The sequence below is a fragment of the Bubalus bubalis genome, chromosome 21, assembly GCF_019923935.1.
Source record: "Bubalus bubalis isolate 160015118507 breed Murrah chromosome 21, NDDB_SH_1, whole genome shotgun sequence".
Classification (NCBI taxonomy): Eukaryota; Metazoa; Chordata; class Mammalia; order Artiodactyla; family Bovidae; genus Bubalus; species Bubalus bubalis.
The window spans coordinates 25,737,599-25,762,954 of record NC_059177.1 but is presented as its reverse complement, the minus strand read 5'-3'; the positions used below and the strand labels follow the sequence as shown (position 1 = coordinate 25,762,954).

At 37.8% G+C, this 25,356-nt stretch overlaps 1 protein-coding gene across 5 annotated transcripts in view; it reads right to left on the bottom strand.

Moving 5' to 3' along the window:
• LOC123330956 overlaps window positions 1-25,356 on the bottom strand; it is a 185,916-nt gene that overhangs the window by 66,598 nt on the left and 93,962 nt on the right. For 2 of the 5 annotated variants that reach the window (XM_044933711.2, XM_044933708.2), the window contains one exon: window positions 4,261-6,150. The exons of the other annotated variants lie outside the window; for them this stretch is intronic. In XM_044933711.2, coding sequence (XP_044789646.1) covers window positions 6,144-6,150 — 7 coding nt within the window. In that variant the 3' untranslated portion in view covers window positions 4,261-6,143. Of the gene's footprint in view, window positions 1-4,260; window positions 6,151-25,356 lie in introns of those variants that run through there. 5 annotated transcript variants of the gene reach the window in all.

The window sequence follows — 25,356 nt, the reverse complement described above, 5'->3', positions numbered from 1 at the left end:
ATAGACAGGTCAGTTAGAAATCAACAAAATGATTCAAACACTATAGAAGTCCTATATTCATTCATTTAACAAAGACGTTGAATGTGTAAACACAGTATCCACTGAAAATAAGTCAACTTGATGAATATACAACTATTTGGGCAAAAAAGCCACATATGCTTCCTTTCATGATTTACTGAAGAAAACTACAAAGAAGTTTGAAAAAGTTGTAAAACTGATTCATCTTATACACATCAATAAGTAGGGAACAGTTGCCGCTTCGGTTGTTTACTGACACTCTGGGACTAAGGCATTTAAAACTATGAAATGGTTCATAGTCTGTTAGAGAGGAGAAAAACAGCAGAATGCTAGGGGAGGTAGCTATGGGACAATGGTAGTCCAAGAGCATCTGAAGAGTACTACTTTTGTCTTTTTTAAAAATTAAAATATTAACATTCCACCATATTGTCATTCCTATCACTTGAGCTAATATATAGAAGTATTTTAAAATTGGAAACCAGTATGTATATATAAAATATTGGTATTATTTTTTATATAGATTTAGACTTAAGATATGAGCTGTTTCTTCTTCCTCTGATATAAAACATAGCTATCATTTAACAGTTTCACCTTCATACATTTACTAAGTTTTACTAGCAAAACAATGCATTGTGAAAGTTTTTGGCATTGTGGTTGATCCAAAGCAGACACTCCCTAAAATATCCATCACATCTGAGATTTGTTTTAGAATCCAATTGGAATCTTCTGAAATAAAGGAGCAATAAGAATGAGAATCAGGCATGTTTACTGCAAAGAATTATGATTTCATTTTCAAATAAATCAACCAAATCTATCTTTTCAAGAGTTGTGTTACTTAGGGACAAAGCATATCTAAATGAAACCAAAGATAAATCTGCTCTTTTTTAGAACCCAGAGAAATTAATAACAGAGGACTGGCACCATAAAGACCATGGATAATATGGAGATTAATAGAAAAAAAATATGGGACAGTAGCTAGGAAGAAGCCAGAAGGATGGACAGGTAAAAGGAAAGCTGTGCCTCCAAAGGTCAAGTAAAGTAAAACTGAAATAAAATCTGGTGATTTTAATCACTATGTCCAATTAATGTAGCAAGTTCCCAGGGGAATATATATTCAAGTTGGGGGGGGGGTGCGGGCACAGAACAGTATCAATCTATTGAGTATCAATCTTTTTGCCTCAGTTGGGCAAATTACATGCATGAATACACAGATTAGTTCTTAGGGGAAAAAATGTAACTTTTAAAAATGTGTCCCATATGATTCAAATTCCTTGTAGATGAGTAAGCATTTCAATAGAAGACACGAGTACAACCACAGCTGCTCATTAGGTAGGACTCTGTCAACTGCAAGTCTTTTTCCATGTGACCACTTTCTATTTCTGAATATCATTTTTTCACATTACACAAAAACCGAGAGAAACTGAAATGAAAAAGGCCAATCTAGCCATGGAAAGAAGTTAAGAGTTATAGTTTTGGTATTTATCCAGAAATTCTGCTTTCATTTTCCACATGTGATCATAAATTCTTCTGTTCATGTTTGCTCAAGGAAGTGTGCTTGGTAATAAATTTTCTTAAATAGATTTATGTCAGATATTCCATAAAGACTGTAATTCTTTCATTTTATGAAATATGCAAACTTTCTGAAAATGAGTTTGATTTTTATGTCTGATTCTAAGATTTGTTTAAAGGAAAAACATCCCATGAATGGAAATGATTGAATTTAGGATTTAATAAAATTCATATAAGAATTTAATAAAATTCATATATGTGAATTTGGAGGCATATACATATATATAACTTAATAGAAAATGACAGAATAAAATATGTACTGTAATGGTAATGGTGGTTACCATAAAAGATTAGAATACAGATTTTAAATAGGAAGGAGCTGACTCATTGGAAAAGACCCTGATATTGGGAAAGATTAAAGGCAGGAAGAGAATGGGACGACAGAGGATGAGATGGTTGGATGGCATCACCAACTCAATGGACAAGAGTTTCAGAAAGCTCTGGGAGATGTGAAGGACAGGGAAGCCTGGCCTGCTGCAGCCTATGGGGTCACAAAGCATCGGACATGACTGAGCGACTGAGTAACAACAATGATGTAGGGGGACACTTTTCAATCTATATAATTCTGCATTGTTTAAGCTGTTGCATTTAAGCACTGCTTGTATAATTTTTTAAAAAAAGAAATATGTTTGTCTGTTTGAAGAATTATCTAACACAGAAAGTGCTGCCTAAGATAGGAGAGAGATCACTGACCCTTTGTTCTAACATATATATATATATACACACACACACACACACACACACACACACACACACACACACAGTGTATGTGTATATCTATAGTCCCTTCTAAGTAGAAATAACTAGCAACATATGTATGGGAAATAAGCTGGTGTACTTTGAATGTTCTTAAGATTTGACTTGCAAAATAAACAAGGATAAGCCAATAGTGAAAAGAAGTAAATCTAATAAGTCAGCACTAAATAGGGGTGAACAAGTTGAGGTATTTGTATTTCATCTGCACTATCATCCTCACATTTAAAATTATCTTCCTCAACAGTTTAGTTTAAGTTACTTATTGATGGAATGATGAAATGCAAATGGAGGTTTCCAGGAAGATGAAATGGCATGGGCTGCATTTTTAATAGGTTGTCTGTGTGTTCATGTAGTCTGTAATGCTTTCCTCTGATGATACAAATTTCAGTGTTTTAGGAAATGTCAGAGCTCTGTCCATTCTACTCCACAAACTCTAGGCTCCATCACCAACCTACCCATACGTGTAAACCATCTGTTTGCCATATTTTGGCTGTATCTGAACATATTCACAAAGAGGCCATCTGTTCCCTTCTTTTAAATATCTATTTACAGTACTTTTTCTCTTATCTACTTTACAACTTCTTTCTTTTTGCATAAGTCAAAATTCAATTATATAGTCACATATGAGCGTGTCATTTACCCAGGAGAAGTCTTAGATGAACTCCTGGTTGATCCAAAGGGCATGGATAATACTGGTGGACTAAAAATATCCTCCTAAAAATGAGAGATAGGGAACACTAAGTTTCACAAAGCATGAAATTAATAATAGATATGAGATTCTCTGGGGAATTTTGGGCACATGATTTGTGAAAGGCTGTCACTTCACCACATATAAGAACAATATATGAATTGTATCAAAATTTATTTCTGCCATCTGTAATATATGCCAATTACAACTGTGCAGTTTACAGGAAGCATATACTTTCAGCTGAAAATTAAGAATGAAAAAAAGGAAAGGAAAGAAAAACAGGAATAAATGGTTCAGTTCAGTTCAGTCGCTCAGTTGTGTCCGACTCTTTGCGACCCCATGAATCGCAGCATGCCAGGCCTCCCTGTCCATCACCAACTCCCAGAGTTCACCCAGACTCACGTCCATCGAGCCAGTGATGCCATCCAGCCATCTCATCCTCTGTTGTCCCCTTCTCCTCCTGCCCCCAATCCCTCCCAGCATCAGAGTCTTTTCCAATGAGTCAACTTTTCGCATGAGGTGGCCAAAGGACTGGAGTTTCAGCTTGAGCATCATTCCTTCCAAAGAAATCCCAGGGCTGATCTCCTTCAGAATGGACTGGTTGGATCTCCTTGCAGTCCAAGGGACTCTCAAGAGTCTTCTCCAACACCACAGTTCAAAAGCATCAATTCTTCGGCGCTCAGCCTTCTTCACAGTCTAACTCTCACATCCATACATGACCACAGGATAAACCATAGCCTTGACTAGATGGACCTTTGTTGGCAAAGTAGTGTCTCTGCTTTTGAATATGCTATCTAGGTTGGTCATAACTTTCCTTCCAAGGAGTAAGTGTCTTTTAATTTCATGGCTGCAGTCACCATCTGCAGTGATTTTGGAGCCCCAAAAAATAAAGTCTGACACTGTTTCCACTGTTTCCCCATCTATTTCCCATGAAGTGATGGGACCGGATGCCATGATCTTTGTTTTCTGAATGTTGAGCTTTAAGCCAACTTTTTCACTCTCCTCTTTCACTTTCATCAAGAGGCTTTTTATTTCCTCTTCACTTTCTGCCATAAGGGTGGTGTCATCTGCATATCTGAGGTTATTGATATTTCTCCCGGCAATCTTGATTCCATCTTGTGTTTCTTCCAGTCCAGTGTTTCTACTCTGCATAGAAATTTAATAAGCAGGGTGACAATATACAGCCTTGACGTACTCCGTTTCCTATTTGGAACCAGTCTGTTGTTCCATGTCCAGTTCTAACTGTTGCTTCCTGACCTGCATACAAAATCTCAAGAGGCAGATCAGGTGGTCTGGTATTCCCATCTTTTTCAGAATAATAGGCATTTGTGTAATTCTGAGGCAAGTTTTTAGGAAAGGCCTACCAAAGGAAATTCCTAAGGTTAAATATAAAGAAACTTTTAATGTGAGGGGGTGTTTGCTAAATGTAGACACTATGATGAACATAAAAAGCAGAAACATTAAAGGCACTGAACTCGCTATTTTCTCTGCTTCCCTGGGAGCACACCAGCAGAGGAATTCTGTAGATAAATGGTATTTCCAACTGTGTGGGAAGCTTAGAGTTGTGAGATTATAATAGAGACAACAGATTCAAATGCCATCATCACCAGCTCTTTTGTTTGCATATAAAAATAAAAAGCCAAAAGAAATTTACCAAAAGTCCCATATGTGGATGTATATGTATACATAAGATCAGTTTCATATATATTTATATATATACTTTTATAAAATGCATGGTAAATCTGTTTATAACTTTTATCTATAAATTTCTATTTCCAAGTTGTATTTATGATAAAAGACATGAACAAGTCAAGAAAAAATGAAGTGTATTTAACAAACATTATTAAATTTAGATAGCAACACTTCTAAAGAAGATTTTGGTGTAATAGATACATGCATAGATATGCAGATAGATTGCAGACAAGTTGAACATGGTAAATAGGTAGAAAAAAATTAACCCAAAATGTAAAGAAGTTGTTGCATTAAAAAGACAAATATAGCAAGCATTACAGTTGCTGTGACAGAGTATAAAGAAGCCTGAATGAAAACTTTCTAGGTACCCAAAGAGATCATTTTATTAAATATGAAAAGAAACACATGTTTCGTAGGAAGGAAAGTTTGTTGCTCTCTTTTTTTTTTAGTACTTGTTTTTGAGATTAATTTCTTACATTGAGTTATTTATAGATAAAGAACATTTTTTTCCCCTTCTAGAAAACTCTAGACCAGTGGCTCATAATCAGTCTGCAACAGTACATCACACTAAACCATGTTATTAATACAAACAGGCTCCAAACTTCAATCTTCGATAAGGTAGACCATTCCCACCAGAAATCTCAATGCAGCTATGTACACGCATGACTCTTGCTACATGGTAAATCTGCATCTAACATTCTGGGTCTAGAGTAGCCTCTCCCTCCATCTGCCTAAAGCAGACACCTTTTTTCATTCAGTTTTAGAGAAAAATCAATCTCAGTGATGAGTATTTTTGTGGTGCAATCAAATTATGAAAACTATGCACTCCTGTCTCCAAGTCCCCAGCAGCACTCTGTAACATACTCTTGGCCCCCAAAGAATCTACCCTCCAGGCTCTTGTTTCCGGGGCTCCTTTTCTCAGTGGGTATGGTCCTTATGGAATACTGATAAGATAATTTAAGCCATAACATGAATATGAATTTTAGAAATTCTGGGAGATGGTGAAGGACAGGGAAGCCTGGTGTGGTGCAGTCCATGGTGTCTCAAAGAGTCAGACACGACTTAGTGAGTAAACAACAACAAAACTTCTGTAGAATAAACCTGGTTCTTGAGAAACCATGATGTTCCTATCATGGCAATCCAAGGGAATGCAGGTGTCTTTGGGACTTTTCTCTGGCACCTTGTCCCTTATCCTTATTCCTTTCTTCACACACCAGGCCAACTGTAAAAGGCAAGGGTGGGGGACAGTTCAATGCCTTTCTCCTGCCCTTAGCATGCAAAGGGGTAAGATCATAGGTAACTACTACTTCAGAAATGAGTTGCCTTTCCCTCTATAGTCCTTTCCATGTCCAGACACTTGAGGTTTTCAGGACTGACTTGTTTGTTACGTTCATTCGGGAGTACTACAAATGGGTATGTTTCAGAACCTGGAAAAATGAAACATTTAGTTTACTCTTCTTGTGAACATTATCAGGGAAGCAAGAAACAGTCCTTAAAAGCACTTGATCCCTGATATAGTATAAAAAGCAATTTTTGCCACATTTGAGACAACATACTCTTAGAGGGATGTCTTTCTGGGAAACCATTGCGCATTCAGCAGGGTTGTGAACCAGTTGCTGCCAGGAAGTGATAAGACTTAATATAAAGGCACACTTGTGTTAAAGAAATATCCTGCATGCCAGAAAGAAAAAGAAATTTTCACCATGACTTCTACAAGAGAACATAGACAGTAAAGAGCTCTTAGTTCTTCTCTAACAACAACAAACAGAACTTTCAATGACTGTGCTCTTCCCTGCTGCACAACTTCAGGACAGTGGAAAGGAAATCCAGTGTTACAACCCACAGAGCCGTGTGGAGAAGGTGGAAGAGTAAATCTGAGGGGCAAAGGAAAGATGTCAAAAAAGGAAAGATGACCCCACACTTACGGTCAACTAAGTTTGAGAAAGATAGGGTCAAACAGAGTTAAATTTTTTTCTTTTCTGTGGGATTTCTGAACGTCTTTAAATGCTAATGCGATTTATGACTCCTCCAGGATGCGGGAAAGTGTGGAGCATGCCAAATGTAGTTACCACGGAAACGTCTGCTTTTGTAGAACACCTTGAGAGATGAGCGTCCCAATGGACACACTTTGGAAATTGCAGTCCCTTATAAATAACAAGAAGCAACCATTGTCACCTTAAATATGAAATTAATTTTGCCTGGAGAGATATAATCTTTTAAAAAAATTTTTAAACAGTCATGGGTAAACCTATGTCCCCTCCCTCTTGAACCTCACTCCCATCCCCGTCCCCTTCCCACCCCTATAGGTTGTTACAGAGCCCCTCTTTGAGTTTCCTGAGTCATATGGCAAATTCCCATTGGTTATCTATTTTACATGTGGTAATGTAAGTTTCCATGTTACTCTCTCCATACATCTCACCATCTCCTCCTTCCACCCCTGCTGTGTCCAGAAGTCTGTTCTCTATGTCTATTTCTCCATTGCTGCCCTGCAAATAAATTCACTGGTACCATCTTTCTAGATTCCATGTATATGTGTTAGTATATGATATTTATCTTTCTCTTTCTGACTTACTCCACTCTGCCTAATAGGCTCTACATTCATCCACCTCATTAGAACTGACTCAAATGTGTTCCTTTTTATGGCTGAGTAATATTCCATTGAATATGTGTACCACAGCTGCTTTATCCATCATCTGTCGATGAATATCTAGGTTGCTTCCATTTTCTAGCTGTTTTAAATAGTGCTGCAATGAACATTGGGGTACATGTGTCTTTTTCAATTTTGGTTTCTTCAGGGTATATGCCTAGGAGTGGGATTGCTGGGCCTTATGGTGGTTTTATTCCTAGGTTTTTAAGGAATCTCTGTACTGTCTTCCATAGTGGCTGTATCTGTATCAATTTACATTTCCACCAATAATGCAAGAGGGTTCCCTTTTCTCCACACCCTCTCCAGCATTTATTGTTTGTAGACTTTTTGACGATGGCCATTCTGACTAGTGTGAGGTGATATCTCATTGTAGTTGAGCGATAAATTATTTCAATTGGGAAAGATCACATACTCTACTTCCACATTCCACAAATTGTAGAACTTTTTTAGAGTCCTAGATGACTGTGGACTTAATCTACTATGCCACTGCAATTGGCACCAAAATAATAGAGACTTTGAGAAATGGAGTCACCTGATCAAATACCAGAATTAGAACTTTCACACCAGTCTCTAAACTTGGTCTTTCCACTTTCTATTCATGTTTATCAGACTTAGAATACCATGGAGTTTTCAAAAATTTAATTCAGGAACTTTCCTGGTGGTCCAGTGGTTAAGACTCCACACTCACAAGGGAAGAAACCTGGGTTTGATGCCTGATCAAGGAACTCTATTCCATATGCTATAACTAAGACTCTGCATAGCCAAATAAAAAAATAAACATAAAAAATTAAAAACTAGCTTCATAAACATATACACACAAAGCTAACAAATGTAGACAGAGATCCCACTTGCTTCATGGCTAAGATTTTGGTGAGGCCTATATTACTCCTACTGGAAACAAATGAATTTGCCCTTTTCACAACTCAATGTGGAACTCAAGAATTCATCATCCACAAAATTGGTTCTCACAATTTGAAATTTTTTCCCCCATGAAACTGGGTTCTAAATAATGTTCTCAGTATATTAAATGAACACAGAATGGTGTGCAGGTGGGCTTGCCCTTGGTAACAGACACAGCTGTGCCTATCACATGCAAAAAATATGGTATTTAATTTTGGAAAATTGCTAACAGCAGTCAGGAAAGTCACCTTCAACCATCACTCAGAGGAAGAAACAAAGATATATTATGAATAGTATTATTTTTTCCAAATGTTTCCAGGCTAGAGTTGCATTCTGTGCCCTTCCAGAACCACTGAACAATGAAATGAGTAGCAAGTTGCCAAGCACATATAGCCATGTGTCTGTTTGCCTAGGGTGTGTTAGAGGCTGGGGGAAAAAGAGGTTAGAGAAGTAAGGATTGAAAGTAGTCGCAATCCCTCTATTAAAGGCCAATTCTGCTGGCCCACCTGAATTCCTAGGTGAAATTGCTAATATATCGCAGCCTTCACTTACCTTTCACTACTGTTCCTCATTTTTTACCCCTCACCTTGGCAGTGTTCAAATAGCAGTGTCTCATCATGGTGCAGTTATTCATTTGGCAACTCCTATGGCTCAGACAGTAAAGAATCTGCCTGCAATGCAGGAGAGCCGGGTTTGATCCCTGGGTTGGGACAATCCCTGGAGAAGGGAATGGCAACCCACTCCAGTATTCTTGCCCGGGGAATTCCATGAACGGAGGAGCCTGGTGGGCTACAGTCCATTGGCTACAGACTCACAAAGAGTCGGACTCAAGTGAGAGACCAACACTTTCATTTTTTTTCCCCCCTAACTCCAGGCAATCATTTCTTGTGGAGAATGTGTGGTGGCACAGAATGCCTACATGTTGATGATACAGGTGGGTGAAGTTTACCAATTCATCAGAAGCAGTTAGATGACTCATGTATTTCAGCACTTGTGTGATGTTTTTCCCAGTGAAATTTGACTAGGGAGAGAAGATGTCCTAGTTCCAGCATCATATGTGGACTGGAGTAGATTCAAAAGTTCTCTCTCAGTATTATAGGTGTGTCTATCAGTGTTAACACTGGCTAACTACAATAAAGTTATTGTAGTTTAGATCAATAAAGATCAATAAAGACTAGGGCATCACAGAAACAGTCAGCCTTGCACAGAGAGTCATGATTTTTTTTGCTGTCATTCACTGTCACTTTAACTGGAAGTACAGATCATTCCTGTTTCACACATTTTCTACCTTATGATGGCAATAGCTTATCTATTTAAAGATGTTTTACTTCACAAATTGTTTCTCTATGCATATATGTCTTTATTCTTCAACTGTATCATAATTTCAATGAAGGTTCAATTGCTCTGCTGGTTAAATTTACTTCCCAATCTTTGTCCCTCAGAAGATGAATAACAGAGCCAAATTTGAATTAGCCTTTATGTGTGCTAAGTTATTTTAGTCATGTCCATCTCTTTGTGACCCTGTGGACTGTATCCCATCAGACTCCTCTGTAAGGTAGCCTTTATGTTGGTCCAATTAATGTTATGTATATAAGTATGAATTCCAAATAAAAAGTAGATTTTTCTAGGCTTGATATCCTTAAAATGTCCCCATGTATCTTATTCCCATGAACATAAACATCAAATTTCAATTTGCCTTTGCAATTATGAATAATAGGGAACTGTTATTCCCAAGGGAAACAATAAGAGAGGAAATGTTTTATAGATTTTTTTTTTTTTTTTTAGTAAAAACAGTCATTTGCATGTTTCTACCAAAAGGGAATAACACCTTTAATATGGAATATCCCTCAGGTCTCCTTTTTGGAAACAAAAATTCATAACCACCTGTCTTCTGATGAAATCTAATAAATTTCTAATATGGCATACACTTCTGCAAAGTGTTCCAAAAATGGAAAAGGAGGTCTCATCTATACCAAGAGGTAAGGATAAATGAAGCATGCTTTCAAGGTGTGTTGTTACTCCAGTAGAAAGAAAACATACCAAAATATTAAAGTTAGGGTGATTTCATAGCAATAGTTTTAACTATATTTTATACCAGCCAGATTCAAGCAATTTTTTAGGCAGGTGTCAACTTTATTCATAAGTTTTCAGTTCTGTTTTTCACAAGGAATATGCATAATTACTATGCTTCGACTCATGCTGCTTTATTCCTATTATTTATCTTACCCATAATTAAAATAGAGACTGATACTAAAAATGGAAACTGTATTGAACTATCTTTTACTTGGTGAATTTTCAATGAACACAAATTTAAGATCTACAATCTAGATTAATGCCAGGATCTCAATGGTTAGGATAGAAAACTTTTATGTGACAACATTCACGTGACCCCACTTATGACTATACCCTCAAGTGTCACATACACGAATTTCTTATGTGCATAAGAAGGATAAATATCTTTTTTTTTTTTTTTTTACTGATAATACAGATTAAATTTTGCAATAGACAAGAGGTTACTGACACATTTAGTGGTTAAAGATGACCTAAAAAAATGTTTCAAAGAGAAAAACATGCCATATATTTCCATAAATATTTGCATTTCCATAAATATTGGTTATTAGACTGAAATTACAACAGTCTTTCATGTTCCGTTTCACTACACTTGCATAATGACAACTGCAGAGATTGGTCCTATGGTCTCTGTTACCATCTGGAAGTAACTATATTTGTTATGTTTTGTGTTAGACATTGTGTAAGACTTTTATATATGTTATTTCATTTCCTTTTTGATAACCTGTGAGGTTCGTATTTTATTACCACCTCACAGACTGAGAAACTCATGCTGAGAGAAGCTAAACAAACAGGTTTCATATTTGAAATCTTTTTACCTCTTATTCTTGAGCTTATACTTCAATGGACATATAGAACAAACCTGTGAAGTCAGAAATTTATAATTTTACCATGAGCATAATTTGTTTGCTGATTCCAAGATAAGCATCTATACTTTCCCAACACTATGTTAAAGGTCATCTGGACAAGCTTCTAACCAACCTCAAATTGTGGTTTTTGGATTTTTTCCATTTTATTTCTCCTACTTGAGCTTAATGTAGGTATTTCTGTGTTACTGTTGCTGCTAAGTCACTTCAGTCGTGTCCGACTCTGTGCGACCTCATAGACGGCAGCCTACCAGGCTCCGCCGTCCCTGGGATTCTCCAGGCAAGAATACTGGAGTGGGTTGCCATTTCCTTGAAATAAATAAAAGGTGTTTTATCTCTAAATGAAAGGATAAGTGATGAGCTTGCCAATTCTACAAAATGTTAATTGGTTATGGAACTAACTAGAAGTCAGCTATATTCAGGGTAATTGTGAAAGTGAGCTATGGCCACAGAATGTTATCTACAAGAAGTCTTTAGGGTACTATGAAAAAATTTACAATATTAGCATTAAGAAATAGGTTTATAATGTCTAAAATTTTTAAACTACTTTTGTCTATTTTTAAAAAGTTTCTTTATACCATAATTTAAGACTTCCCTGGTGGCTCAGACAGTAAAGCATCTGCCTACAATGTGGGAGACCTGGGTTCGATCACTGGGTCGGGAAGGTCTGGAGAAGGAAATGGCAACCTACTCCAGTATTCTAGCCTGGAAAATCCCATGGACAGAGGAGCCTGGTAGGCTACAGTCCATGGGGTCACAAAGAGTTGGATACAACTGAGTGACTTCACTTCACTTGGCTACATTTGTTATATGATGATTAAACTTCTATCTGTAATAATTTTTTAAATAAAAGAACCATGCAAAGTATGTTCCTCAAAAACGGGCACATTTTGCTTTATGAATGTTCTCAATTAATATAATGTGGTAGTATATTAGAACACTATAATCCCAAAGTTGATCTAATAGTGAAAGGCAAATTATGTGTTATCTTAATCAGGAATATTTTAATTACTAGCAAAAGAAATCTATCACATACAGGGTAAATTAAGAAAAAGCAGCTTGAATGCATCTGTTATGCTATCAGATCAGATCAGATCAGATCAGTCGCTCAGTCGTGTCCGACTCTTTGCGACCCCATGAATCCCAGCATGCCAGGCCTCCCTGTCCATCACCAACTCCCGGAGTTCACTCAGACTCACGTCCATCGAGTCAGTGATGCCATCCAGCCATCTCATCCTCTGTCATCCCCTTCTCCTCCTGCCCCCAATCCCTCCCAGCATCAGAGTCTTTTCCAATGAGTCAACTCTTCGCATGAGGTGGGCAAAGGACTGGAGTTTCAGCTTTAGCATCATTCCTTCCAAAGAAATCCCACTGCTGATCGCCTTCAGAATGGACTGGTTGGATCTCCTTGCAGTCCAAGGGACTCTCAAGAGTCTTCTCCAACACCACAGTTCAAAAGCATCAATTCTTTGGTTCTCAGCCTTCTTCACAGTCCAACTCTCACATCCATACATGACCACAGGAAAAACCATAGCCTTGACTAGATGGACCTTTGTTGGCAAAGTAATGTCTCTGCTTTTGAATATGCTGTCTAGGTTGGTCATAACTTTCCTTCCAAGGAGTAAGCGTCTGTTAATTTCATGGCTGCAATCACCATCTGTAGTGATTTTGGAGCCCAGAAAAATAAAGTCTGACACTGTTTCCCCATCCATTTCCCACGAAGTGATGGGACCGGATGCCATGATCTTCGTTTTCTGAATGTTGAGCTTTAAGCCAACTTTTTCACTCTCCACTTTCACTTTCATCAAGAGGCTTTTGAGTTCCTCTTCACTTTCTGCCATAAGGGTGGTGTCATCTGCATATCTGAGGTTATTGATATTTCTCCCTGCAATCTTGATTCCAGTTTGTGTTTCTTCCAGTCCAGCGTTTCTCATGATGTACTCTGCATATAAGTTAAACAAACAGGGTGACAATATACAGCCTTGACGTACTCCTTTTCCTATTTGGAACCAGTGTGTTGTTCCATGTCCAGTTCTAACTGTTGCTTCCTGACCTGCATACAAATTTCTCAAGAGGCAGATCAGGTGGTCTGGTATTCCCAGATATTCTATGGAACCCAGGAAATCACAATCTCTATTTTATCTCATCTCTGTTTCACTCTGACGGTCTTCTCTCTCTCCTAGATGAACTTTCATCCCTCTATTCAGCTCAGTTGCTCAGTTGTGTGCCGGGAGCCGGCATATTGCATATTGAGTGAGGATCTGGAATAGCTCAACTAGAATTCTATCACTGCCGGGGGCCAGCGTGAGGCACTCCGCCCGTGGCAAAGGTCCTGAGGAAGGAGGCTCAGCATACGCAAAGGCGGGATCCAGCCTCAGGAGTCCCCCTGGAAATTATCGAGCATCTACCCCCAAAACCAGAGTCTGCCTACTTTCTGCTTTGTGCTTTCACCTACACCTCTGACTTTACGGGGGCTGTCCCCCACTACCTCTCTATGAAAAAAGAGTTAGCTTACAGCTCCAGTTAATAATTCCTGGGTGTGACAGTGTTTCAACCTACAAACTCCTTTGGAAGTCCTCTAGCCTGCCTGAATAGGTTTTTTCTGGCAACATGTGAGAGGCAGGAGATGTTCTAAACTATCTAAACACAGATTCCTTTGAGTAGTTAAAAGATTGATTAGAAATTGTATTGGTGAAGGGTTTTTCACTTGTTGGGCCAATGTTTGCTGCTAAGTCTCCATATCCCTTACCTACTGTGTCCTTGGCGGTGTATTGATTGATATAATGGGTGTATAGAAATGTAAGTAGTAGCCTCAATGTTTGTAACCTTGGACCCTTGAGTTAATTCTTTTCTTGATTGAGCCCACCTCACCGTTTTGCCCTATAGGAATGCAACTTTATCCAATGCTTTTTGGAGGCTGGCGCCTGACTTTAGAATAATCACCTTTAGAGAAAAATAAGTTTCTTAAAATGTTAACAGGCCTCCTGGCCAGAAGATGATGTAAATCACCTAAACTTTTGCATATGATAAGTTTGAAAGCCTGGCTTCGATAAGGATCAGGAACTGCTGTCTTTGCATGACTCTACCCCTTCCCCCATTATCCTCTATGCACAACTTAAGGTATAAAACTACTTTGGAAAATAAAGTATGCCCTTTTTTTGTTCACCGAAATTTGGTCTCCCCATGTCGTTCTTTCACCTTCTAGCTGAACTTTTCCTCTGAGGCAGGGAAGCTCGTCAAGCCTACTAATTTTGCCTGGGCTTCTAAGATCTGACCGGGGAGGCCTTAGTGTCTCCTCTCCTTCGGGAGAACGGGAGGACGCCTGCGGCCTTCATAGGTGACATAAATTCCCTGCTTTGGAATTTTATTCAGCCTCTTTTCTTCACTGAATTTCTTCGCTGAGCTATCCTTATTTCACCACTCTTTATATCCTTAATAAACGTTTAATTAAGCAGTTGTTTCCTGATTTTCGCCTACGCCGTCCCCGCTTCGAATTCCCTGGATCCACTGGGGCTGGACCCCGGCAGCTGTGTCCGACTCTTTGTGACCCCATGAATCACAGCATGCCAGGCCTCCCTGTTCATCACCAACTCCCGGAGTTCACTCAAACTCACATCCATCGAGTTGGTGATGCCATCCAGCCATCTCATCCTCTGTCGTCCCCTTCTCCTCCTGCCCCCAGTCCCTCCCAGCATCGGGTCTTTTCCAATGAGGTAACTCTTCGCATGAGGTGACCAAAATATCGGAGTTTCAGCTTCAGCATCAGTCCCTCCAATGACTACCCAGGACTGATCTCCTCACCCTTCTATTACCATTTCTCATTGTCTCTACTGAAAACTGTTACTACTTTAGGCATAATCAAGGGCAAACCTGACAAATACATAGCTCCTCAAATGAAATGCCATTATTTTATTTATTTATCTTTAATTGAAGGATAATTGCTTATGAATCTGATATGCTATGGAACCTAGGAAATCACAATCTCTATATTATCTCATCTCTGTTTCACTCTGAGGGTCTTCTCTCTCTTCTAGATGAACTTTCACTCCTCTATTACCATTTCTCATTTTCTCTACTGAAAAACTGTTACTTCTTTAGCCATAAACAAGGACAAACCTGACAAATACACAGCTCCTCAAATGAAATGCCATTATTACATTTATTTATCTTTAATTGAAGGATAACTGCTTTACAGTATTGCATTGGTTTCTACCAAACCTCAACATGAATCAGCCATAGGTGAAATGCCATTATTTTAAAAGTTAAGCATCAACTCACAAATGTCACTCAATCCCAAATCCAAATTGGCCTAAATTAAGCAATGTCTACCAGAGAGAGACAATAAGGAGAAACATGATTGCTGAGGGTCCTTTCCTTTGGATAACAGTAGGCATGCAAACCTCAGTGACAAGTCATGTGACCTGTATAGCTGTTCCCAAAAGCTTTTAATTCAAATGCATCCTTACACAGGAAAAACAACTATGAATTGTCCCCCACCTACCATATAAAGAAATTAACCCTGACACACCAGTCAGTAAGAAAAAGACTCAGGTTTAAGACACAGTTTGGCTGATTTCAGAGCCCAATCCCTGTCACATCTCCAGGGAGACCCTGAAACCTATTATTACCTCATGAGAGAACAAGTTCAGTGGTTTTGTTAGGTAGGTAGACTAGGAAACAGGAGTCCAAAATGGCGGTGGCTAAAAGACAAGAAAGGGGAAAGCCTGCAAAAACAGAACAAAGGAAGGTCTGAGGACCAGAGTGAGGACCTCTGGTAGAACAAACAGCACTCCTGGCTAGCCCAATTTACATAGGGCAGGCCTGGTGGGTGGGGGGAGGAAAAAACATAAAAAGAGGAGCCAAAGGGCCAGGTCTCTCCTGCGCGCTCGCGTGCTCTCTCTCTCCTCTTTGTGTCTTTGGGTCATCATTCCCTCATGCCTGGAGGATGTACTTTCCAAAAAAACTGAGCTGTAACATGGAGCCGTAACACTGATCTAAGAACTATAACATGGTCTGTCCAAGAGCTGTGATGTGCCGAGAGCTTTAATGTCCATCGCTTTAAATCTTTGTTGTGATGAGACAGAACTAAGGAGATTACACTCACCTGAGAGTTTCATATTACAGATGGCAAGATTCAAAAGTGCCTGTGTGTGTGCTCTGTCCTGTCCAGCTCTTTGTGAACCCATGGACTGTAGCCTTCCAGGATCCTCTGTCCATCAGATACTCCAGGCAAGAATATTGGAGTGGGTTGCCATTTCTTCCTCCAGGGATATTCCCAACCAGGGATTGAACCCATGTCTCCTGAGTCTCCTGCATTAGCAGGCTGATTCTTTACCACTAAGCCACCTGGGAAGCTTCAGAATATAACAAAAAATAAAACAATGATGATAACTGCTAACATTTGTTGAATGATTGTGAGATTTGGGCATGTGATAAGTATTGGATCCATTTAATCTTCTTATCCACCCTTTAAAACAGGGACCATCATTATCCCACATGACAAAACAGATGCAACAAGAGACTAAGTCACTTGCTCAAAACAACAATACTAGTTAATTGTAGATCTAAACTCAGAGTTTAAACTTAGGCAAAAAGATTCCAGACTACCAGCTTTTAATAGCCCAAGATTTGATTGTACATATCACTAGGGAGAGAGGAAGAAAGAGATAAACTAACTGTTAAATCCTATATCTCTCTTTATATATATATTTTAAATGTATATATGCATATACATGTTATATATACATATGTATATGTGTATGGGTATATGCACACATATATTCTGCATAAGTATAAAAATATATTTAATCTTCCAAATATTCAAAGCTGAAAATGCATGTCAGTAGTGTGGGTTTTTTCTCCTTTCGTTTGCCTAGGAAAACTGCTTGCTGGTCCCTCTCCTTTTGTCAGAGACTGATAAGGGCTGTGCAATCTCGTAGTCAAAACATCTCACTAAAAAGCTTCTTTGGCGGCAAAGCCTATCTTGGAGTGTGTTTGGCTTCCTGGCTGCCTTATTTGTTTACAACAATGCTCTTAAAATTGTCTCTACCATCTGTGTGAGGTCTAGTTCCTTGAATGAGAATGAGGTATTAAAATGCCATCCAGATGTCTAGATGCATATCTGCATTAACATATTATGCAAATTGTCACGAGGCACTTTTTCTCCTTCTTAAACAAAAAATATTTTTAGATAGCCTGTAAGAAAGTAAATCTGTGGAGGCAAAAGCAATTTTTTTTAAAGGTAAAGGAAAACAAGATGCATCAGATTTGTGTTGATAATTTTGATCATTATATCTTATGAAATGGTGACTTACACATGATTTTGTGGCTATCCCTTTGCCAAGATGGATGCCAAGAGATAGAGCAAAATTTACCTTGAAAGAGGGATACTATGAACCCAGCATACATTGTTTTCTTATGAAAAAATCATATATTAAAAACATTAATGAAAACACTACCTTGATTCAATATGCCATTTCACGTTTGGCATATGTCATCTTCTAAACTTGTGTCTCAGTTTACTATTGCAATAAACAAGTAAAACTTTATTTCTGATGAATTTATTATTTAAAAATTCTAAATAATGACACATAAAAAATGTTTCCATGTTTATGGGTTTATGGATTGTATGTGATATGTATATTGGAAGTTTCTTTAACGTGTTATAAGAATTTCCATACAAATGTGATATGTTGAAATATAATAATTCCCTTAGATTTCAGAAATAAATATGATTCATTTCATAATTTACATGTACTGATCCTCATATTTCTTCTTATCACTGTGTTCCCTTTATAATTTCTGAATATATATTTCTGGAGAGGGGATAAACTTCTTGGCTCTTTTATATATTAATTCAAATTCAAAGATTTTTTTTTCCTTTCCATAAATAAACAAGAATAACAGCATCATTTATAAAACACATGTTGCAAACTCAATTATTCCCGAATCAATATTTAAACTGCAATCGTGTTTACTTACAATGAACTCCATTACATGCTTCAGAGATAACTAATTCATTATTGCTGCTGAAGATCTTGACATAAGGTGCATAATTTAAAATAAAATCAGCAAGACAAAACTAAGCTAAAATGTTTTTAGGGTCATATTATCTCTGAGTTTACCAATAATGATAGATTTTTTTTTCTTTTTCTCAATGAGTATTGATTCAACAAACAGACCATTAATACCTACAAAAAGCCAATTAAAGGAGTTAGTACCTTCTATGTTGTCACATCAGACTTTTTCAATAGACATGTGGCATGATCAAATAAAAACAAATTTATTGACAGCGTTACTGAGAATGTGGAAGATGTATTGGAAGTAGGAAAGCAGTAAAAGAAAGGATGAGAAGTTTAGAAATACAAGTTGGAATTGAAGCTGTTCATTAATATACAGTGAATCAGCCACGTTTTCTATCTTCTTAATTCCTCTACAATTAAACTGTGTTGAGAAGAGCAAAGGGAAAGTGAAGATTAATTATCTAGTAGATTCAGTAAGAATTAGATGATCCAGGCCTTCTCACCCACATACTTTGCTGATAAAGTGTCTCCCTGATCCTGCCAAACATCCTTGCTTGGATCTGGGGCTAGACCACTCTTCTTTCCTTCTCATATATAAATGCTTAGAGGCAATTGTCACCAACTATCCCAAAGTTCTTGCCAGGATTCTCAAGCAAAACTAAATGAAAAAAAAAAAATGTAATTCAACACAAATATATAGCTTTTCCTTAAAAACTGACCTCAAACCTAGTAAGTGTATCTGTGGTCAGAATTCTAAGAGAAAACGAAGATGTTGCACTTACTACCATTGATCTGCCTCTCAGAATGCTGGAATTAATGACCTTCAAGATAAGAACTACTAAAGAATTTGTAGTATAAAACAATTCCTAACCAAATCACCCAAAATACACTGTGACTGCTGGTCTTTCATTTAGGAAAATTACTGAGAAGGAGGTGCAATATACTACTTGAGGGAAACTTGTATTTTACTTTAAAATGCATTTTGACAGAATTAACGGATAATACAACCCAGCCCACCACTGCATTCTATATACAATTTTCACTTGAAGCAGTTAAGATTCAGTGATCTGACCGTCACCTAAAAGTGTGGGAGAGTTTACCATGTGCTCCAATCCCAATTTCAAATGACATTACCTTGTCAAAAAATAGATCCTGCTTTGGAATGATGAACCACTGAGAAAACAAACTCATTCTTTAAGTAAGCCTACTTACAGAATCTAATGCAAAAGCCCATTCCTTCACTTACTGCTGTAGTGCTCACCCAGTTAACAATTCTTGAGTGCCAGTCATCATCCCACCACTGTCATCCAGCACAGACCCTATGAAGTTCCCATGATAATACTGCAGGCATGGTTCAATCCTCTCTCCTTCAGTCACTCTGCCTTTCAATCTATCATCCCAAACCAATTGCTACATTTCAAAAGCACAACTATGCCATCTTATTGCTCAAAAATTTCATTGACTGCCATTATGTAAAGAAAAATAGAAAACGTTTTCATAATATTTATTTATTTTTTTCATTGTCTGGCCTAACCAAACTTAATATTTTTTTCTTTGTACTTGTCCTACTTCTCAAGGACTTAAAATTTCATTTAATAAGTGACCTGATGCTTTCCCACTTCTTTGTCTTGGCTTGTGTTTCTTCTTCCTTCATAAATCACTATCTCCAAATCTCTAAACCCTGTCAATTCATCAAGAAAACTAAGGCAGTGGCACCTAGTAGATATAGCTCACTCTTAAAACATTTCTTCTGCAAAGGTCTTCTTTCTTCTATTAAAACTGCTCATTTTTTAAATCTCAATTGAAGTATATATACACATATAGAAAAATGCATGCATCATATATGTATGGTTTATGAATTTTCATGAACTGTTCATAACACACAGTTCAAAGCAGCATAATAATTCAATGAGAACCCCAGAGGGCTACTTCACGTCCCCTACTATCACTATAGTTGCTGCTGCTGCTGCTAAGTTGCTTCAGTTGTGTCCGACTCTGTGAGACCCCATAGACGGCAGCCCACCAGGCTCCCCCGTCCCTGAGATTCTCCAGGCAAGAACACTGGAGTGGGTTGCCATTGCCTTCTCCACTATAGTTACTAGTCACTGGTAACTTGCCTGACTTCTAACAGCACAGAGGCATTTGTCTGTACTTTACATACATAGAATCATACAGTATATGTTTTTTTGTGTCTGGCTTCTTCTACTTGTTAGGTAGTCAGAACACGAAAAAGGAGTCTAGAATGGCAATAGCCATGGAATGTATTGTGTTTAGTTTTCACAGGCTTTTCCCTTCTTTGTCTTGTAGCCATCATCATTCTAGACTCCTTTTTCCTATTCTAACTACCTAACATACTCAACATTATATTCATCCATGTTTCTACACACGGTTATAATTTATCAATTCTTGGGGCTATATTATATTCTACCATGCAACTATGAGACAGATTAGTAATTCATCCTACTGCTTAGGGAACTTTGGGTATTTTCCAAATTTTGACTAACATGATAGTACTGCACTTGATATTTTAATTATTATATAGACATATATTAATTCATGAGTGTGTGTGTGTGTGTGTGTGTGTATTCTTTCAGGTATGTAGCTATTTTTTAAACTGTCTCATTGCCCATATTAGGCTGTGAGCATCTTTAGGGCAATTTCTCTCCTTTCTTTCATTCCTAGCATCTTGCCTACACTGTTCATAGCAAAAATATAAATTATTATTAGCAGAACATGTTAGTGCATATAATCCATTGGAAAACATACACCTTATATAAAATGAGAAATTAAACAATAAACCATTTTCCTCTCTATTAATCTTTATTACTACTACTTCAAATAATCTAAATCATCACTGTCTAAAATAATCCAAATACCTCAGTGGTTGGCAGGGGCTCTCTGTGATGACCCTGGGGAAGGTCAACTGTCTTCTGCTAATTGCTCTAATCTTCGAATCCCACCAGCAGAGTTAAGGTGATAAAAGTTGCAAAGAAAAGTCATACATTAAGAAGTAAGTGTGTTAAAAGAGTCACAATTAAGGTAATATAGGGCATCCTAAATACAGAAGTCCATGTAATTTTCTAAAAGGAGCAAATCTCCAAATCAATGGAGCTGATTCGGGTTCCCCTAAGACTAATAAAGGCACTGCATGGCTCTCACTAAAGCTGAGATTTGTGTATTCCCACATAGCTCAAGAGACCCAAGAGACATACTGTAAATTCTTCTACCAGCAAAGGAAAAAGGAGCAATGAATTTTGCTAGTTTTAACACCGGATCCACACATGCTTTAAAAATGTTCAAGGGCAGCCAGTCCTTATTTATAGTAAGGCACTCCTAACACCAGACCTAAACTTCCCAAGTCTTAAATTTATGCCTCGATTTGTGGCCATTCATTATCACTGCTGTAGTTAAATGCATTGTGAGGCGCTAAGGTAAACCCATTATGGGGTACTCATCTGAGCTCTTCAGAGTTTTCTGTGAAAGAGCACAAGTAACCCCAAACAGCGAATTCATTTGCACAGGCAGTGCTAGGATTTTTGAAGTCACCCACAAATGAGTCAAAGTGTTGGATTTAATAAACTCAAACAGGTCTGTTAAAAGTGTATCAATAGTTTTAATTTCAATAATGTTTTAAAGAATGTTTAACACACACTGGATAGACATTTCAGAAAATGTATGAATAACTTTTAGACTTAAAAACAAATGCAAAATATTAAAAAAAACATCTTGACCTATGTGAACACAACTGTGGACAAAAAGGCTGATGATTATTTATATTTTTATTTTTCTCCCAAGCAATCCTTTCTGCTTTTAATGAAAAACAAAAACAAAAAAAACCTATATTCTATATTCATTATGTTTACTTATCTCCTTAGAGAATCTATCCAATTTCCCCATCTTCTATAAGAAAGGCAAACTTTAAAATGGTCTTCACTTATAGATAGGAATCTTGCTGAACACTCTGCCTACATGCTTCTCCATATTTTATCAGCATAAAGAAATAAAAATTTAAGTATCACAAGGAAGCATCAAAGGAAAGAAAGACAAAAGGAAGCACATTTTTTCAATTATAGATTAAGAAAAAAAGTATGAATGATCTAAAGCTAAGCTTGCTAATTCATTATCTACAATGATGAGAAAAAGTTCAATGTTCTCAGCGAAGCAACTGGGAATTAAGAAAATATATAGGTCTCACTTTTAGCTCAAATTGCTTGCCTCATTTGTGGGTTGAAACAGATCTAAAAATTGCCTGAGAAGTAGCTCATTTTCATATTTTATAGCAGCTGAACTCTGTGTATATATATGTGTGTGTGTGTGTGTGTGTTTGCATGTATGTGTTGAGGTTGGGAAAACATCTTATTTAAGCACATACACTGATCAGATGTCTTTGTGTCCATAGGAATTTTTTAACCTTTATGTCCCTTGGATAGTCTTACTTAAAGCCTAGAGATTCTTTGGACATTGTTCAAGTTACAATTAATTATTCCTTCCCCTGAGAAGAGAGGGGAGTAACCAACATCTTACTATTGTTACTGGAATATGGTATAGTAAAGCTCTGACAGTATTATTCTACAACATAATATATACATGTTATAAGAAGGGAAGAAGTCTAGAGACATGATTTTCTGTAAAATACTTACATACCTCTGGCCAGAACAGTGTATCTGTTTGCTAGTTAACAGGTATTGAGTGCTTACCACGATCCAGATGATGGTCTAGACATTTTGCACACATTTCTCCCCCCCCCCCCGCCATTTAATCCCAAAACAACACCTCCCCTTCTTATATCTCCTAGTGCCTCTTTTTAACTTCAGCTGGTTGGTGGCAGTCACCGGGCATATTCTGACAATATCTTGCCTGTGTGTGGCAACAAACCTCCCAGTATCTGCCCTGACCTTCTGTCCCAGAGCCTGGAGAGATTCCTGTGGAACTGGTCAGATACATGTGTGCAAATCTCCAAGTGTGTCAAAGTTAGCACCCCATGGGGAACACACTGGGGAAGGGGGGTCTGCTGTGAATACTCCGCTCCTCAGTTTCTTGGTAGACCTTTCTCTGGGAAAGTCTGTACAGTTCTCAAAGGACTTGCAGCAGGGTTGAACCCCAGTGATCATAGCTCTAAATTAACAGACAGAGCTCTAAATGGGACAGAGCTCTAAATTAACTCTTGTGTCTTCACTATTTAACTCTTCCCAGGACCCAACCGCATGTGATCACCTCCTAAAACAAACCAACGGCACACAATCCTGTATCTTAGACTCTGTTCTTTAGGGAAATCCAGGTTATACAAATCCTAATATATAATGACCTAATATGGAAGGTTTCATATTAACTCTATTTTAAGATGAAGACAAGGACATGCAGAAAGGCTAAGTAACTTGCCCAAGGTCACACAGTAAGTATTAAAACCTGGATGCAAAACCAGCGAGCCCAGCGCAGCCCAGATCCTTATGGCCTCCCTGGCTTCACCAGGACCAAAGTGAAACAGGGAGGCTATTTTCAAAGGAAAGAGGGCTGCACGACCTGCAGATAGTAGATATGACTGAATTCTGAGGCAACCACATAAATATATGCACACATGCACAAATGCTGTACAACTTTCCTTTTCTACTCTATGCAATTCAAACTCCACCACACTACATCTCATTTCCTCAAGTTCCACTGCAGAGTTTATTAAAAGTCAAAGGATTATAAGGTCTGATAAAATTATCAGCAAGGATTCTTCCTTTTCACATCTGTCCTCATTCTGTGGCCCAAGGGAATGAACAATGTTCCAGCCAAGAGAACAGCTATTTCTTGAGATAATAGGTCTGGAAACCCAGCCTCCTCCTCATGGCCCTGTGTGACAACTTCCATCCAGTACTTGGAAAACAAAGATATCCTACGAGAATAGCACAAAACATCTCCGCAAATAATTCACAAGCTGTTTTTTTTTTTTTTTTAACTCAGACATGAAAAGCAAAATAGTTACCATGTACTAAACACATACTACATATATATGTCAGAGTATCTGAAAAACTGGAAAAGACAAGACAGTCTTATTTGTAAAGGGATATTAATTACATTTTCAAATAATATGCTTAAGATATATATTTTTTCAAATATCTTCTTCAGGACAGCATCGCTCAATTTAAAGCCATGAGTCCAGTTCTAAAAAAATCCAGAAAAAAATGCAATAAATGCTTTAAAAAGTCTGAAATCACAAGGAACATAATGCCGTTATTTTACAGCTAATAGCTACTGTGGTAGAATTCGATGTGCAATTCCATATTCAGTCCTTTACTGCAAAGCTGCCTATTAGTAACTGTCTATAACTTAATAGTGTCTAGTATCTCTACTTCAATTTATTTTATTGTCTGTGAGTGCCTAGCATAATACCCTTGAGGCCTAGAATCCTTTCAAGCAAAAAACATGCTGAAAAAAAAATTTCGTTTTGTGGTCACCAGCCTGTCTTCCAAAGAAGTGAAAACATATAAACCTTTGTTATAAAGGTGGATGGTGCAAAATGATTACATTTGGCAGTTTCAATCTAGTCACCAGTGTCCTCTGAAATGTTTAGAGATGTAACTGGCTTTTATCTATGATTTTAAAAGGGTTAGTGAAAACTTTTTTTTTTTGGTTTGTTCCTTTCTCTAGGGAACTCCAAACACTGAATATCATTCTGGCCTTGATGCCACAATCAGAACTGTTCCCATCTAGCGTCCTGCTGAACAAAGTTCAAGGTCATCTCCTGATGCCTTGGGAATCTGTATCCACATGGCCGCTGCTGCTGCTTTTACATATGCTGAGACTGGTGGAAGTGCTACCTTGCCTGTAAGCCTACACCTTACCAGGACATTTCCACTCGCACAACGCATCACACAGTGTGCTCTGAACTCCAGCTGAATGGTGAGAAGCTATAACCCTTCACTCCCTTCTTTCTCCAGGGACCCTTCCAGGTTAAGAGCATGAGCTTCCAGAGTGATGCCTGGGTTTCCATCCTGGCTTCCCCTATTCCCAGCTAGGGGTCCTTTGGGTAGATTAACCTCTAGCATCTCCAACTACTTCCTTTGCAAAAGACTGATAAAATAATAATTATTCTAGGAATGGTGTAAGAAATGAATAAAATATTTCATGTTAAGATGTTTTATA